Genomic DNA, 17146 nt, shown 5'->3' with positions numbered 1-17146 from the left:
AGATGTTGTTTGGATCATACATCTTGTTCAGTTTGACATGCCTGTGTTATTATGTCCATTGTGAGTATGATACCTATTTTGTTTCTTCAATAAATTATTTTAAACGATAATGCACTAGGTCGGTGCGCCCTTTTTCTGTTTCTCCATTTGTATCCACTTATATAGCGCTGTCAATTTATGCAGCACTTTATACATATATTGTACATTCACATCAGTCCCTAACCCTCAAGGGGCATACAATCTAAGATGTTAGGCTGTAACCCCTTGGCTCTGGCGCCTCCTGGCCCTATAAGGGGTTTATGAAGCCGTGAGGCAGGGTTTAGGGTCCTGTGATTGCCGTGATTGGCTGTCACAGCAGTCACATGATGGAAAGGTTCTGATCGCAAGTATCAATCGGGACCTTTCTGTGAGGCGCCGATAAATGTACCAGGAGCGTGCAGGGCGCGTGCTCTCATCGGGTATGCAAATATGTAGCCTCTCGGCGTCAAGGTCCAGCCATCAAGAGGCCACATATCTGAGTATGGTCGGTGCCAACAGGTTAAAGCGGAGATCCAGTCACACTGTAAAAAAATAAGTCAGCAGCTACAAAAACTGTAGCTGCTGACTTTTAAAAAACAGCCACTCACCTGTCCCTCGATCCTGCAGTGTCCTCCCCGCAGCCTGTTTCACTGGCCGTCTGGTATTCCCAGCACCTTCATTGTGGGCACTTGGCTATGACAGCTTGTGTCTTCACAGCCGGGTGCCCCCTGCACATGCATGCGCTGCTCTTTCTGAATGGTCCCATAGTCTTCTGGGACCTGTCACGTGTCCTAGAAGACTATGGGGAGGGAGGAGGGGAGAACAACTCTTGCTTCCGATTGCCTAGGTATTCGCAGCGGAAGTGGGAGTGGGTGGGAGTGGGTACCCACTCTCCAAAGGTGCCAATATATAATTGGGAATGGGGGACCAGTCTTTAAAGGGAAACTTCCCCTTTTGGGTGTTGCTTCGTTTTAAGTTACTAACCTAGAATAAGTAAATGGGGGTTGATGAGGGCCTCTCATTTTATAATTAGACTTTCCAGCCACTTCATTATCTCTAAGAGAGTCAGACCCATTTACATAAAGACAGCTGACACATTACACACTTTATTAAGAAGGAAGTTCCTGCACTAGGGTACACAGTGCACCCAACAGGGTGTTCAAGGGCATTAAAGTCCAGCTTCAACCAAAACTCTTTATTTCTAGATTGAGCAGAAAGGTTAGAGCTTCTGTCTATTTTTATTGCCATCCGTCTCCCTCTTGGTAAGATCTCTTGTCAGGACAGGAAGTGCAGGTTATCTCTGCAATGGGGACACAGACTAAATATATTTTACTAGAGTGAGGAAGAATTAGAACTTCTGGCAATATTTTTTATTGATGTCTGAACAATCCTTTTCCAGGGACCTATCATTGCTTGAGGGCTCCTATCTCTTCCTTATTGTCATTGTCTATTAACCTCTCTCAGTAGCTTCACTTGACTGAGATTCTGGGTTGGCAGCAATGGAATGACTCCATATGCTGATATCTTCTTCACATGGGCTGCTACTTCTGACCTCCTTCAGAAAATGCTTGTTGCGTGGCTGAATCCATGACTTCAAAACTTTTTTGGAGATTGGCCTGGAACAGGTATCCAGGCAGAATATGTGGCTATTAAAAATTGACCACACTAGGCAGGAGAGCACAGTCATTCACTGGGAAGATCAGTGTGCATGCCTTTTTCTCCTCTCTCAACTCTCTATGCAGCTGAGAATAGAGGGAATGTGATCACTTATAAAAAAAGGAAAACAAGGTATTCATAATGTTTTTTATATCCATACACAAATGTTTTGTCTTTCATTTCTAGTTTAAACTGAATGAGTTGTTTTACAAGGAGAGGATTTACAATCACTTTAACTCTGACTTTTCTGATCTGCATGCATATTCCAGGTCAGTGACGCCCTCCCAGAACTGGACGACTGCGCTGTAGCCATCATTCGGCTATAGCGCGTTAGGGAAGTGATTAAGCACAGAACTACTAGTGTTGCCACCTTATCCCTTTAAAACCAAACATATATTAATTACACAGGTTCTGAGGATAATTTAATGCAGATAAGACACTAAGGGGTTTATTTACTAAAGTTGGGGAGTGCAAAATTAGGTGCACGTCTAGATAGAAACCAATCAGATTCCAGGTTTTATTGCCATAGCTTAATTAAACAAGCTGAGGTTAGAAGCTGATTGGCTACCATGCACAGGTGCATCAGATTTCTGAGTGAACCAGCTTTAGTACATCTCCCCCTAAATTAGTTTCACCACCTTAATCAGCCACAGAACCTGTGTAATCAATATGTGTTCGATTTTGAAGGGATGAGGTAGCAACCCTAGGTTCACTATTGGGTTCCCACTGATTGTCAAATCTAGGACCATATCTAGGCATGCGAAGGGATGCACCTGCGCACACCCTAAGCACTCTGTGCAGTAGGGTTGCCACCTCATGCCTTTAAAACTGAACACATAATAATTACATAGGTTCGGAGGCTAATTTAATGTAAGTACGGCACTAAGTGAGCTTAATTACCACCTTAATTAGCCACAGAACCTGTGTAAATAATATGTATTTGGTAAAGGGATGAGGTGGCAACCCTAAGAGGAACCCTTGAAATAACTTTCCGATCTCATGGAACCCCTGCTAAAAATTACTATAACTACAACTCATGATACATTATTGTGATGGTCAGTGGGAAGAATTCTCCTTACACTTGTGGTCATCGGGGAGAATTCTCCCCTTACAGATAGCTAAAAAGATCAGTGGTGTCAGTTGAAACTTATCTGAGAGGCAGAAGTTGCTCATTTCTCAAGGAACCTCTAGCAACCTTTGGAGGAACACTGGGGATCCATGGAACCCTGGTTGAGAAACCCTGAATTAACCATTTGTTTTTTCCCTCTCTATTCTTTATGGTCTAAATGACCTAGAGCCAAGCAAGCTACGTCCTGTGCCTACATATATTGTTTTAATAGGCATCCCTCTTTCCCATCTCAAAAGGTTGTGTGGTAGGCCATTGGTATCAAAGTATGTTATCTTGTCCTTTCCATCTATCATTATTATTGATGTTTACCAAAAATGAAAACAATTCTTATATGATTTTTATATTCAGTAAAGATTAGTGATCATTGCAATCTTAAAATAGCAGCTTTTTGTTGAATCCATGGGCAAGCCTTCTTCTGAAATTTAGAAAGTCATTGTGAGTAGTCTATAGCTCATTCCAGTCTATTAAATGCACTGTTTGTCTAAACAGTACTGAAAATATTTACACGTTTTTTTCCCACTATGCCTTGTCATCTTTTTGCTTTTGTGATTTTCATTAAATTCCAGCAACTCTCATAAAGAAGTACCAGCATGATGTTTGGCATTGAGTGCATCTGTAGCTAAGTAATGCACTTAGCATCATTACAGGCCTTAAATGCACTCATTGAGGACACTAATTGCATTTTAAATTGGTTTGTTTTTCAGTTGAATAGGCCAGAATGCATTGAAAGACAAAGAAAACAAAGTGAGAGAGAAGTAAAGAAAAACAAGACAAAAACAGTAGTTTCCTCGACTGTAAAGCTCTCATATAGAAATTGCAACTTTGGCAAAGACCATGTACAATGCAGTTCATGAACTGCTTGTCACTGTGTTAATCATTATTGCTGTAGTCGGAGTGTAATGGTTGCAGCAGCGACAGTGCTCAGGCTTGAGTGTTCTTGAAGAGGATCTTCACCGCTTTGTAGTTACATCCTTAGGTTAAAAATAAACACAAGTCTATCCAGTTCAACCAATAGAAAAAATAAATAAATAGAAAGAATAAATAGAAACTTTCATATATAAAATCTTATATAAACCGTTGATCCAAAGGAAAGCAGGGTAAAACCAGAAAAAATTCATTACAATACATATATAGAAAACCGCTATATTCAGAATTCTATACCTGGAGCTGATCCAGAGGAAGGAAAAAAAAAAGAATTAATAAGTAAATAGAAAACTTCCATATACAAAATGCTATACCCACAGTTGGTCCAGAGGAAGGCAGAAAAATAGAAAAAAATAAATAGAATACATATACTGGCAGCACAGTGGCTAAATGGTTAGCATTTCCGCCTGGCAGTACTAGGGTCGTTGGTTCGAATCCCAGCCACAGCACCACCTGCCTGGAGTTTGCATGTTCTCCTTGTGCCTGCGTGGGTTTCCTTCAGGTACTTTGGTTTCCTCCCACACTCCAAAGACATGCAGGTAGGTTAATTGGATCCTGTCTAAATTGTCCCTAGTATGTGTATGTATGAATGTAAGTTAGGGACCTTAGATTGTACACCCCTTGAGGGTTAGGGACTGATGTGAATGTATAATATATGTGTAAAGTGCTGCATAAAGTGCTGCATAACTAACGGTGCTATATAAGTACCTGAAATAAATAAATAAATATACTGTATAAAAAAACACTTTGTACAAAATCCTACACCTGCAATTGATCCAGAGAAAGGCAAAATATACAACAGAAAAAAATAGAATAAATAAGTAAATAGAAAACTTCCATATACAAAATTCTATACTAACAGCTGATCCAGAGGAAAGCAAAATAAATAAATAACTAACTAAATAAATAAAAAAGAAATAGAATACATACAGCATATAAAAAAAACTATTTACAGAATCCTATACTTGCAATTGATCCAGAGGAAGGCAAAAAATAGAAACAAATAAATAGAATAAATTAATAGACAACCTCCATGTACAAAATCCTATACATACAGTTGATGCAGAGGAAAGTAAATTATATAGATAAATAAATAGAATATATAGAAATCCGCCATATACAGAATCTATTACTTACAGTGGATCCAGAGGAAGGCAAAAAAAACCCCACAGAATTAATAAGTAAATAGAAAACTTCCATATACAAAATCCTATGCCCACAGTTGATCCAGATGGGAGGAGAGCAAAATACCATATGGTCCAATTTGCTCCAACTGGAGGAAAAAATAAATTATTTTGTGGGCCCCATTAACACTTGCAATACATGCAGGAGACCCAGCAGGGGTTCTCAGGGATTAGATGCAGGAGGAGGCCCTATTGAAAGGAATAGGAAGCTGACAGCTTTCATAGCGAATCATGGCCGCTTTCATGTAATCGCTCATGGAGCAATTACCTGTGAATGATTGACTTTGGGTACAGACTGTCTGCTGGGTCTGCTGCATGTAATTGCAAATGACTCCATTTGCAAGTGTGAATGGGGCCTTTAATCCCATCCTAATCAGATAATTCCCTGGATCAACAATCCATGTTGTTTTTATCTGTAGGCAATAATGTGTTTTTTTTCAATTGCTACTTATCTATTTAACTTGGGTTATTCATGACTAATTTACACACCTAACTAATCCACCATTTTGCTTCTGTACACCAGATACCATTGCTATCTTTTTTCTTTTCTGCTGTCATCAGGAGCCAGGTGTCCCTTCCTTGTTCTTGCAGCCAGCCCCCTAATGATGTGCATGCCTTGCCAGCGTCCTGTTGTGGAATCATGGTGCACATGCAGTATATTACCCCAGAGCCTCCTGGGATGTGTGAAATGAGTATTCCAGGAGGCGGCAGAGAATATGTCATTCTTTCATAGGTGAAAATGCGGTATTTGCAAAAAAAAAAAAAATAAATCACAGAGCATAATCTGTGGCTGTGTGAAAGTAGCAGAGCAGGAAGAAAATGAATGGAAAGTGGGTGAAGGTACTCGTTAATGAAATGTTTGTTGCAAGTGATGGACATGAATGAGTCCTTTTTTCAACGTATCCAAAAGTCAGGAGCGTATTTGTATAACTTAACTTACTATTGCAAAGGTTCTAATTCATTTTCTTTCCTTGTGAAAGCTTTGTAAAAATTGTCACATGTCCCTGATCTTTCAAAATAAAGATTTATTTTTTTTCTGGTTTCCATTTGTATATATTTATTGTCACTTTGTTAAAGCTAAAATCCTGGCAGACAGTTAAATACGCAAATGGAAGACATGTAAGGGAGATATTGTAATTTTTGTCCATGCAGATCTGGACCTGGTTTTTGGTTGTTGCTGTTATGTAAAGCCAAAACCTTTTTATGCTTTGGATAGAATGTGGAAGGGTTAGAAGCTTTGTCTGGTATCTTTTGCAATGTAGGTCCCTGCTGGAAAAGGGGTTTGCCCTCTCTATGAGTCCTGATGACTATTGACAGTGGTAAAGCAAATGATGGGAAATCCTGCATTGTAGAGATGTCACAGGAATGGAAGGTGAGGGGAAATCTTCCAATAGGGGCATTTGTTCTGGTGACAACTGTCTAGGATGGGATATCCCCTAGCTTAGAAGAGGTCTTCTCTTATGGCTTTTTCTATGGGACAGAAAGTGTAGGGGAAAAAAACCCTGACAGGGGTGGTAACCCTTCTTTTACTCTAAAGCAGGGGTCTCTAAACTTTCTAAACAAAGGGCCAGTGTACTGTCCTTCAGTCTTTAGGGGGGCTGGACTATGGCCAACGGGAATACAAAATGTCCCAGCATCAGTGGCATAGGCAATCTCCTATCATTGTGTGACAGTGGGATGAATTGTGCCTCATCATTGGTGTCATTGCGAGGTATTGTGCCCCTTCATTGGTGTCATTGGCCCCATTGTTGGTGTCATTAGGGGGGGGGGCTATGCCTCATCATTTATCTCATTTTAAGGAATCTGCCCATCATTGGTGTCAGTAGGAGGAATTAGGCCTTTTTTTGGTGTCAGCGAATTAAATAGTGTCCCAAGGTCCAGATAAAGCAAGCACAGGGCTGCATTTGGCCCCCGGGCCGCAGTTTTGGAGACCACTGCTCTAAAGGGAAAAAATCTTTACATACACTTTGAAGTCCAACAGAATTTTCTGTTTAAATAAGCAAAAACACAAAAACAAAAGCTGCAAAATCTTACAGTTTGTTTTCTTTAGAACGCAGCCAGAACAAGTATAAACGCCTATTTCCTGCCAGTATGCTGTGAAGAAGGATCCTTGCTTTCTGTGTGGAAGCAGTGGTCTCTCTGCAAGGAGTCAAACCTATAGACTTGCAGTAAGCGAAGCTCACACCCCCTTCTGATTTGACAGCTCTAGCTCTGACACAGCAGGGGGGGTGTTGAACCTCTGCAGAGAGACAACTTCTTCCACATAGAGAATAAGGATCCTGATCTTCAGCATACTAGCAGGGACAGGCTTTTCTACTTGGGCTGTGGCTGCTTTCAAAAGAAATAAAATGGAAGACTTTCCCCACCCTTAGTTGTGATTCACCTGAAATGTATTTTCATGATTTAAACAGGAAGTTCAGTTAGGCTTTAACCACTTGACAACCGCGCTATAGCCAAATGATGGCTACAGCGCGGTTGTCCAGTTCTGGGAGGGCATCATATAACGTCCTCCCAGAACGCGCCCTCCCGCGTGCCCCAGCTGACACAGCTGATCACGTTGTGAGGTAAAGGCAATTCACAGCGGCCTTTTATCACATGATCAGCTGTGTCCAATGACACAGCAGATCACCAAATAAATACAGTTGACAGTTATTGGCTGCACTTTCCTCACGCTGTCACCAGCAATTGTCACAGAGCAGATTGTCACTGATTATCCGGGCACTGATGACCAGTGCCCTGATAATCAGTGCCCTGCAGTTCCGCGCAGCAGTGCCTCCAACCAATGCCCAGCAGTGCCAACCACCAGTGCTCAGCAGTGCCTCCCAGTAGTGCCCAGCAGTGAAATCCATCAGTGCCCAGCAGTGCCACTCATCAGTGCTGCCCAGCAGTGCTGCCCAGGATTTGCGCACATCAGTGCCCAGCAGTGCCGCCAGTCAGTGCCATCAGTGAGTGCTGCCAGTCAGTGCCACCCATCTGTGTCACCCATCAGTGCCACCTATCAGTGCCCATCAGTGCTGCGTATCAGTGCGGCCTCATCAACGCACATCAGTGAAAGAGAAAAATTACCTGTTTGCAAAATTGTATACAGTCATGGCCGAAATTGTTGGCACCCTTGATATTTTTCCTGAAAATCAAGTATTTCACACAAAAAAGGTATTGCATTAACACATGTTTTGCTATACACATGTTTATTCCCTTTGTATGTATTGGAACAAATATAAAACAGAGGCAGAAAAGCAAATATGACATAATGTCACACAAAACCCCAAAAATGGGCTGGACAAAAGTATTGGCACCCTTAACTTAATATTTGGTTGCACACCCTTTGGAAAACATAACTGAAATCAGTCGCTTCCTATAACCATCAATAAGCTTCTGACACCTCTCACCCGGAATTTTGGACCACTCTTCCTTTGCAAACAGCTCCAGGTCTCTCTTATTGGAAGGACACCTTTTCCCAACAGCAATTTTAAGATCTCTCCACAGGTGTTCAATGGGATTTAGATCTGGGCTCATTGCTGGCCACTTCAGAACTCTCCAGCGCTTCTTTGCCATCCATTTCTGAGTGCTTTTTGACGTATGTTTGGGGTCATTGTCCTGCTGGAAGACCCAGGATCTTGGACGCAAACCCAGCTTTCTGACACTGGGCCCTACAGTGCGACCCAAAATCCTTTGGTAATCCTCAGATTTCATGATGCCTTGCACACAGTCAAGGCACCCAGTGCCAGAGGCAGCAAAACAACCCCAAAACATCATTGAACCTCCACCATATTTTACCGTAGGTACTGTGTTTTGTTCTTTGTAGGCCTCATTCCGTTTTCGGTAAACAGTAGAATGATGTGCTTTACCGAAAAGCTCTATCTTGGTCTCATCTGTCCACAAGACGTTTTCCCAGAAGGCTTTTGGCTTACTCAAGTACATTTTGGCAAACTGTAGTCTTGCTTTTTTATGTCTCTGTGTCAGCAGTGGGGTCCTCCTGGGTCTCCTGCCATAGCGTTTCATTTCATTTAAATGTCGACGGATAGTTCGCGCTGACACTGATGCTCCCTGAGCCTGCAGGACAGCTTGAATGTCTTTGGAACATGTTTGGGGCTGCTTATCCACCATCCGGACTATTCTGCGTTGCAATCTTTCATCAATTTTCCTCATCCGTCCACGACCAGGGAGATTAGCTACAGTGCCATGGGTTGCAAACTTCTTGATAATGTTGCGCACTGTGGACAAAGGCAAATCTAGTTCTCTGGAGATGGACTTGTAACCTTGAGATTGTTGATATTTTGCCACAATTTTGGTTCTCAGGTCCTCAGACAGTTCTCGTCTCCTCTTTCTGTTGTCCATGCTTAGTGTGGCACAGACAGACACACAATGCAAAGGTTAAGTGAACGTCTCTCCTTTTTATCTGCTTTCAGGTGTGATTTCTATATTGCCCACACCTGTTACTTGCCCCAGGTGAGTTTACAGGAGCATCACATGCTTGTAACATTCTTATTTATCCGCAGTTGTGAAAGGGTGCCAATACTTTTGTCCAGCCCATTTTTGGAGGTTTGTGTGACATTATGTCGAATTTGCTTTCTTTCCTCCCTTTTTTTGTTTTGTCCCAATACACACAAAGGGAATAAACATGTGTATAGCAAAACATGTGTTAATGCAATACGTTTCGTGAGAAATACATGATTTCCTGGAGAAATATCAAGGGTGCCAACAATTTCGGCCATGACTGTAAATGAAACAAAGGAAAAGGAACAGTTTTTTTTCAAATTTTTTGCACTTTTTTGTTTATAGTACAAAAAATAAAACACACAGTGGCGATTAAATACCATCAAAAGAAAGCTCTAATTTTGTGAAAAAAATGATAAAAATTTCATATGGGTACAGTGTTGCATGACCGCACAATTGCCATTCAAAGTGTGTGAAAGCTGAAAATTGGCCTTAGCATGAAGGGGGTAAAAGTGCTCGGTAGGCAAGGGGTTACGTAACATTAGCAGGTCTTGTTACTGCCCCAGTCTGTGACAGTGAAGGAGAATTATTATTATTATACAGGATTTATATAGCGCCAACAGTTTGCTCAGCGCTTTACAATATAAAGAGAGACAATACAGCAACAATACAGTTCAATACAAGAGGGATAGGAGGGCTCTGCTCCTTGGAGCTTACAATCTAAGAGGGAGGGGCTGGTGGTACAAAAGGTAATAACTGTGGGGGATGGACTGATAGAAGGAATAGAAGATTCCATTATTAGCTGAAGGCGGGATAGGCTTCCCTGAAGAGATAGGCTTTCAGAGATCGCCTAAAAGAGGGCAGAGAAGGCGATAGTCGGATAGATTGGGGTACAGAGTTCCACAGGATGGGGGAGACTGGAGAAGTCCTGGAGACCAGCATGGGAGCTAGAGAGCAGGAGGTCATGGGAGGAGTGGAGAGTACGGTTTGGGTGATATTTGGAGACAAGAATGGTAATGTAATTTGTGGCAGAGTTATAAATGGCTTTATGTGTTACTGTTAATGTTTAGAATTTTATTTGTTGGGCAATGGGAAGCCAGTGGAAAGATTGGCAGAGAGGGGTGGCAGATATGGAATGGTTAGTAAGGTGGGTGAGTCTGGCAGCAGCATTCATGATAGACTGGAGAAGGACTGACAGACTGTTAGCCTGCGATGAGGTAGGCCAATGAGGAGGGAGTTACAATCGTTTAGGTGAGAGATAACCAGGGAGTGAATAAGTTGCTTAGTACTTTCAGAGGTTAAGAATGGGCTAGAAGCAGCAGAATGATAGGTAAGGGGTTGAATGGCCATCATTCCACCTGGAAGTGAGGTAGAGGCATTAGATGAAATGGCAGCATCAAGGAGCACAGGACAGGGAGGGTGTGGAGAGTGGGTAAGTATAATACTGAAAACATACTGTATTGTGTGGCAATGGTGAAAACTAAAAACTATAACTAGAGTTGAGCTTTTAATTTCATTGGCTGAAATTTTATAAAACCATGGTGTGATACATGTTTTCGGTAACATCATGAAATGCAATAATTGTTATGTAATGTACATAATGTATATGTTATTGTAATATGTAGATATATACAGTAGATATTCTCTTTATAATGTATGTTAACAAATATTGACTTATAAATGGTATTAATGTTCACTTTCTTTTTTTTTCCAGGAAAAAAGAAAATGATGGAATGGCTATAACCATGGATATCCTGGGAGACACATCGATATCTCCCTCCTACATGATCTTTTTATTTGTAAATCTCTTCTTTAAATTATGCATTGGTATCCAAGGACCCTCAATACAGATCTTCCAGTTTACACACCCAACATACAATGCCACTGTTTACGAAAATTCCGCTGCCCGGACGTACCTCAACAGTCAAACGAAAATTGGAATCAAGTTAGCCAACCTGTCCTGGGACATCAAATATAGGATCATGTCTGGAGATGAAGAAGGGTTTTTTAAAGCAGAAGAAGTTGTAATTGGAGACTTTTGTTTTTTAAGGATTCGAACAAAAGGTGGAAATTCTGCCATCCTGAACAGAGAAATTCAAGATAGCTATTTATTATCAATAAAAGCATCAGTGAGGGGAGAAGACTTAGAGGCTTGGACAAAAGTTAACATTCAGGTCTTGGATATGAATGATCTCAGACCACTGTTTTCCCCGACAACCTACTCTGTCACAATTGCTGAGAGTACACCGATAAGGACTAGCATTGCACAAGTTACTGCCACAGATGCCGATATTGGATCCAATGGGGAATTTTATTACTATTTTAAGAACAAAGTAGATCTATTCTCTGTTCATCCCACTAGTGGGGTTGTTTCGTTGAGTGGGCGCTTAAACTATGATGAGAAAAACAGATATGACCTAGAAGTTTTGGCTGTAGATCGTGGGATGAAATTATATGGCAACAATGGTGTAAGCAGTACTGCCAAACTTTTTGTTCACATTGAACGTATTAATGAACATTCTCCCACAATCACTGTGGTCACTCACATTCCTTCCATGTTGGACGTGGATCCATCTTATGCCATAATTACCGTTGATGACATAGATGAAGGTGCAAATGGTGACATTGAGTCTGTTTCAGTAGTGGCAGGAGATGCATTGCAACAGTTTACTTTGGTCAAAGAGGGCAAATGGATGAACGAGTATAAAATCAAACAAAAAAGTCCTATTGATTGGGACAGTTTTCCATATGGTGTTAATTTGACACTTCAAGTAAAAGATAAAGGGTCTCCTCAGAGATCTTCTGAAATTAAATATGTACATATTGCTAGCCCTAAAAAGGAAAAGGTGAAAGCCGAGTTTGAAAAAGATGTTTATGAAGTAACTGTCAGTGAGTTCTCTCCCCCTGGTGCTGTTGTTGCAGTAGTTAAGGTGCAGCCCATGACCATAACTGTGGAATACAAAATTTCTGAAAGTCAAGATTTTGCATATTTTAGGATTAATGCAAGAACAGGTCTTATCACCACAGCCCGTCAACTAAACTTGGTTGGGAAAGATACTTATGAAATCACAGTGGAACAAAAAGGCAGTGATATTAAAGCAAAAGTCATTATCAAGCTAGAAGATGCCAACGATCACATTCCACAGTTCCAGCAAACTTCATATGAGGCATTTGTCAACGAAAGTGTTCCCATTGGAACTAGCATTTTGATGGTTTCTGCTTCTGATATGGATAAAGGAGAAAATGGTTATATCACTTACAGCATAGCTAGTCTGAATTCTTTGCCTTTTGCCATTAACCAGTTTACAGGAACTATCAGCACCTCTGATGTTCTCGACTTTGAGTCTTCTCCTGAAAGTTACAGATTCATTGTGAGAGCTTCTGATTGGGGTTCCCCATATCGCCATGAGAGTGAAGTGAACATTACCATTCATATAGGGAATGTTAATGATAATAAACCATTGTTTGAGAAGGTAGCTTGTCAAGGAGTCATCTCCTTTGACTTTCCAACGGGTGGACATATCACAGCAGTCTCTGCAATCGATATAGATGAGTTAGAACTTGTCAAGTATAAGATCATTTCTGGAAATGAGCTTGGATTTTTCTACTTGAATCCTGATTCTGGGGTTTTACAACTTAAGAAATCTTTTATTAGTTCTGGTTTAAGAAACAGTAACTTTGCTCTTAAGATCACTGCTACTGATGGGGAATACTTTGCAGACCCCATGTTTGTTAACATAACCATTGTCCATGGCAAGGTACCTTCAAAGTATTTTGATTGTAAAGAAACAAGGGTTGCCCAGAAATTAGCAGAGAAGCTTCTAAAAAAGTCTAAAGCTAATGCCAAACTTAATTATGAAGATGGTTTGTTTGATTTCTATTCGGTAAACCGACAGCCACCCCAGTTTGACAAGTCATTTCCTTCTGATGTATCGGTAAAGGAGGACCTCTCTATGGGAACCTCTATCCTTAGGATTAAAGCTAGTGATCCAGATTCAGGGTTTAACGGAAAAGTACTTTACACAATTACAGATGGCAATACAGATAGCTGTTTTACTATTGACTTGGAATCTGGTCAACTGAGTGTGTTAATGCCGATGGACAGAGAAACAACTGATAAATATCTACTTAACATTACAGTATATGACCTAGGCAATCCCCAGAGGTCTTCATGGCGATTGTTAACTATCCATGTAAATGATGCAAATGATAACAATCCCATTTTCCTCCACGAAAGTTATTCAGCTAATATCCTAGAGAGCACAAGCATAGGAACAGAATTGATTCAGGTAGAAGCTAGGGACAAGGATCTCGGGCCAAACGGTGAAGTAATTTACTCTATTTTAACAGACACAAAAAAGTTTGCTATTAACAGCTCTACCGGAATAGTGTATGTAGCTGACCAACTGGACAGAGAGCTTATGTCCAACTACACTCTGAAAATTGAGGCAAGAGACAAAGCAGAAAATGGTCAGCAGCTTTTTTCAGTTGTTACTTTAAAGGTCTACTTAGATGATGTCAACGATTGTTCTCCTGTTTTCATCCCTATTAGTTACACTGCTAGGGTGCTTGAAGACCTTCCAGTTGGTACTGTCATCTCTTGGCTTGAGACTCAAGACCCTGACCTTGGCCTTGGAGGTCAAGTCCGTTACTCATTGGTGAATGACTACAATGGAAGATTTGAAATTGATAAAACCAGTGGTGCTATTCGCTTAAACAAAGAGCTGGACTATGAAAAGCAACAGTTCTACAATTTGACCGTAAGAGCTAAGGATAAGGGCCGTCCAGTCTCTCTTTCATCTGTCTCTTTTGTGGAGGTTGAAGTGGTAGATGTTAATGAAAATCTTCATACTCCTTACTTTACGGATTTTGCTGTAACAGGATCTGTAAAGGAAAATTCACGTATTGGAACTAGTGTTTTGCAAGTTTTGGCAAAAGATGAAGATAATGGCCGTGATGGTGAAATACAGTACTCTATAAGAGATGGCAGTGGACTGGGAAGATTTAGCATTGATGAAGAAACTGGTAAGTGTATTAAAGTGAATTCAATCTTACTTTGCTTTTTAGATGTTGGATTAGGTATACTGTAAGCAACCTATGCTGCCTAATGTGTATATTTGTTAATATTTTAATGCTTCCCCCTAATGGAATCATCAAATAGAATTGTGCCCTTGTGCATAGAGCATTTATCTCATATTCTGTAAAAGCAGGCAGAAGCTTTAAGAGGGTTTATAGGAAAACTGTAAAGGCACAATGTTTGCAACTATGGGTCCTAATCTCTAAGGGAGAGCTGCAGAGTTTTGGTAGGACAGAAACTGTATTAACAGAGTTTGCTTGGAACACCTCCTACTGGTGAAATCTGGTATTGTAGTGAGACCATCAAATACTATGATTATTAATAACTATATTCCTCTAGTCTGGACCAGTCCACCAATTTAATATAAGCAACAGATGGACAGGAGTATTATTTACTTACATATCCCAGCTGCCAGCCTGCTCCCTGCCAGCATGTTGAGGAGAAGGACCCTTGCTCTTTGTGTGGAAACATTGGCCTCTCTAGATTTCCAACATGCCTGAGTCAGAGCTAGGGTTCTCCAGTCAGCAGGGAGTTTTGCTGATTGCAGAGTTGTATCAGCAGAAGTGGGTTCCAGGATCTTCAGCCTGTAGCAACCAAAAAATGTTCCCAAACTCATCAGCACCAGGGTTGATTTAATAAAGGAAAGTAGGCTGTTCACTTTGCAAGGGAATTTGCCCCAGAGCTTAGTTATTTTAATGAAATTTTATTTTTGCAATTCCCAACCATGTGCAAAGTAAAGAGCATTTTTGCTAGTAAATATTTGGACAAAGGAAGTGATCAGAGCTTTACCTCATTTCCTAAGCCTTGGTTAAAATTCCCTTGCAAAATACCCTTGTCTTTAGTAAAGCAACACCACCATGTCCAAATTGTAAGATTAGGAAACCAATTATCAATGGCTATTCCTATGTGCTATTCTTTTAAAGCAATACAGTTGCTATGTTGGATTTGTAATCTTCAGTATAGTATGTAGTTATATAGAATGTAAAATTATTATTTTGTCTCTATTGGAGTTTAGGAGAATATGTCCATCTAAATATCTATATAGCTTTTGAAAGTTGCTTTGTATCGCATTTAAAGTCTTTTTCTGCTGGATTTCTCTTGATTGCAGTTAAGTTGCCTGTTAGCTAAAGGAGCAAGTTGTAACTTTTTTAAGGGACAGTTACTCAAAGCTGTTAAAAAGGTTGATTTACCTGAAAGCATGATAAATCTATAGCTTGGTCTGAGATATTTTTGATATTTTGTAACCTTTCCCAATGTAGGTTTGAAAAGAATTGGGACTGAAAAGACGGGAGTGATTGGAGGGTAGAGAAAAGAAAGGTTTTCCAAGCTTTACTTCCAAGTTAACTCTTGAAACAAGTTCTGTTACTGTGCTGACTTTTTTATGTTCCCTCAACAATGGAAAAAGCAAATCATTATTAAATACTGTAATGCTTTTCCAAAGAAACTTAATAATCCAGAATTAACCTTTGAAATGTTCATTTCGGCCAGGCCAACAAGTTTGGCTGAGTCAGCTTGGCAGTTTGGACTGCTGCCCGCTGAGATATGTGTGAAAGCCATTCAGCAATATGATCTGTGATACTCTAAGTCATTAGTGGATTGCTATTGGCCCGGTGGCAGCTAAAACACCTCTGAATAATTAATCTTCTGTCTCGTTACTGAGAGAGAGTCACAGATTGAATTACTTTACACTGACAGGGCTGTTTATTTACCGTTTGTTTAGCTCTTGTGCTCATTATGAAGTGGCCATCGATTTTAGGTTAAAGGTTTGCCGCAAATCCAGATGTGTCACAGGTTATTAGTCGAGGCAGTTAATGAAGGATGGCGGTGCCTATGCATTATATCTAGTTTATGGTTTCCTTAAAAATCTCCAGTAAGTACTACCGTATGTATTTATGATGGTCTCATTACACAACTATTTATAAAAAAATAAACTGCAACCCCAGTTTGAAAAAGGAAATGTATATTCGTTATCCCCATACTTTCCAGCAGGACGTATACTGTAACTTTGGTGGCAGTGCTCAGAAATGCAGATGGCAAAGGACTAGTCACCAATTTTACCTGTAGGCGTTTGATCTTCTCCTCACCAACCATGCCTTCTTCGGCACTGTGTCTCTGTGTATAGGCAGCCGTCTTGGTAGAGGTCGGACTATTGCTTTTTCATATCAGTTCCCCCCCCCCCCCATAGACAGGTGATCTGATGACTGGTGAGGCAATATTCAAGAATCAGCTGGAAAGGTGGAGGTAGCTCAGATGGACTGAATGTATAAAACAGAAGCAGGGATATGCTTGATATTCATGTCTTTAGACACAGTTTCCTCTCCAGGAAGGAGAACAGTGACCAGCACTGTAGTGACATCACCAAATCTGACTCCAAATCTGGTGAGACCAGCAGTTTAAAATCATCAGTGCCTTAAATAATCTTGTGCTACAGATATACAGCTAGAAGGTTCAAGAACCAATAGTGGAATTCCACAGCTTTTTTTTAATACAGACAAACTGTACATTTTTACATAACTGATAAGGCACAGTCAGGAGCGGACTGACAACTCATGGGGTCCCCGAGCAATAGGGGATCATGGGGCCCCTGTGTCCTTGCCCAAACTCAAAAAAGCCTATGAAAAATGTATCAGGGGCATCTCATGGGGCCCCCTACTGACCCTGGGCCCTCAGGCAGTGCCCGAGTTTCCAAATGGTCAGTCCACCCCTGGGCACAGTTAACAT

The 17146-nt window shown here is 40.7% G+C and overlaps 1 protein-coding gene across 3 annotated transcripts in view; it reads left to right on the top strand.

Annotated features, from left to right (window-relative positions):
* The first annotated feature begins 11066 nt into the window (after positions 1-11066).
* FAT3 (FAT atypical cadherin 3) overlaps positions 11067-17146 on the top strand; it is a 617414-nt gene continuing 611334 nt past the window's right edge. For 2 of the 3 annotated variants that reach the window (XM_089656524.1, XM_089656517.1), the window contains exon 1: positions 11068-14373. In XM_089656524.1, the coding sequence (XP_089512650.1) occupies positions 11082-14373 (3292 nt within the window). In that variant the 5' untranslated portion in view covers positions 11068-11081. Of the gene's footprint in view, positions 14374-17146 lie in introns of all 3 variants that reach the window. The other variant, XM_089656533.1, reaches the window with a different exon arrangement.

This window comes from Staurois parvus, unplaced genomic scaffold, assembly GCF_062004578.1.
Source record: "Staurois parvus isolate SC_StPar_1 unplaced genomic scaffold, SC_StPar_1.0 ptg000027l, whole genome shotgun sequence".
Classification (NCBI taxonomy): domain Eukaryota; kingdom Metazoa; phylum Chordata; class Amphibia; order Anura; family Ranidae; genus Staurois; species Staurois parvus.
The sequence above is the reverse complement of the archived record's forward strand: the minus strand, read 5'-3'. Positions and strand labels throughout refer to the sequence as shown.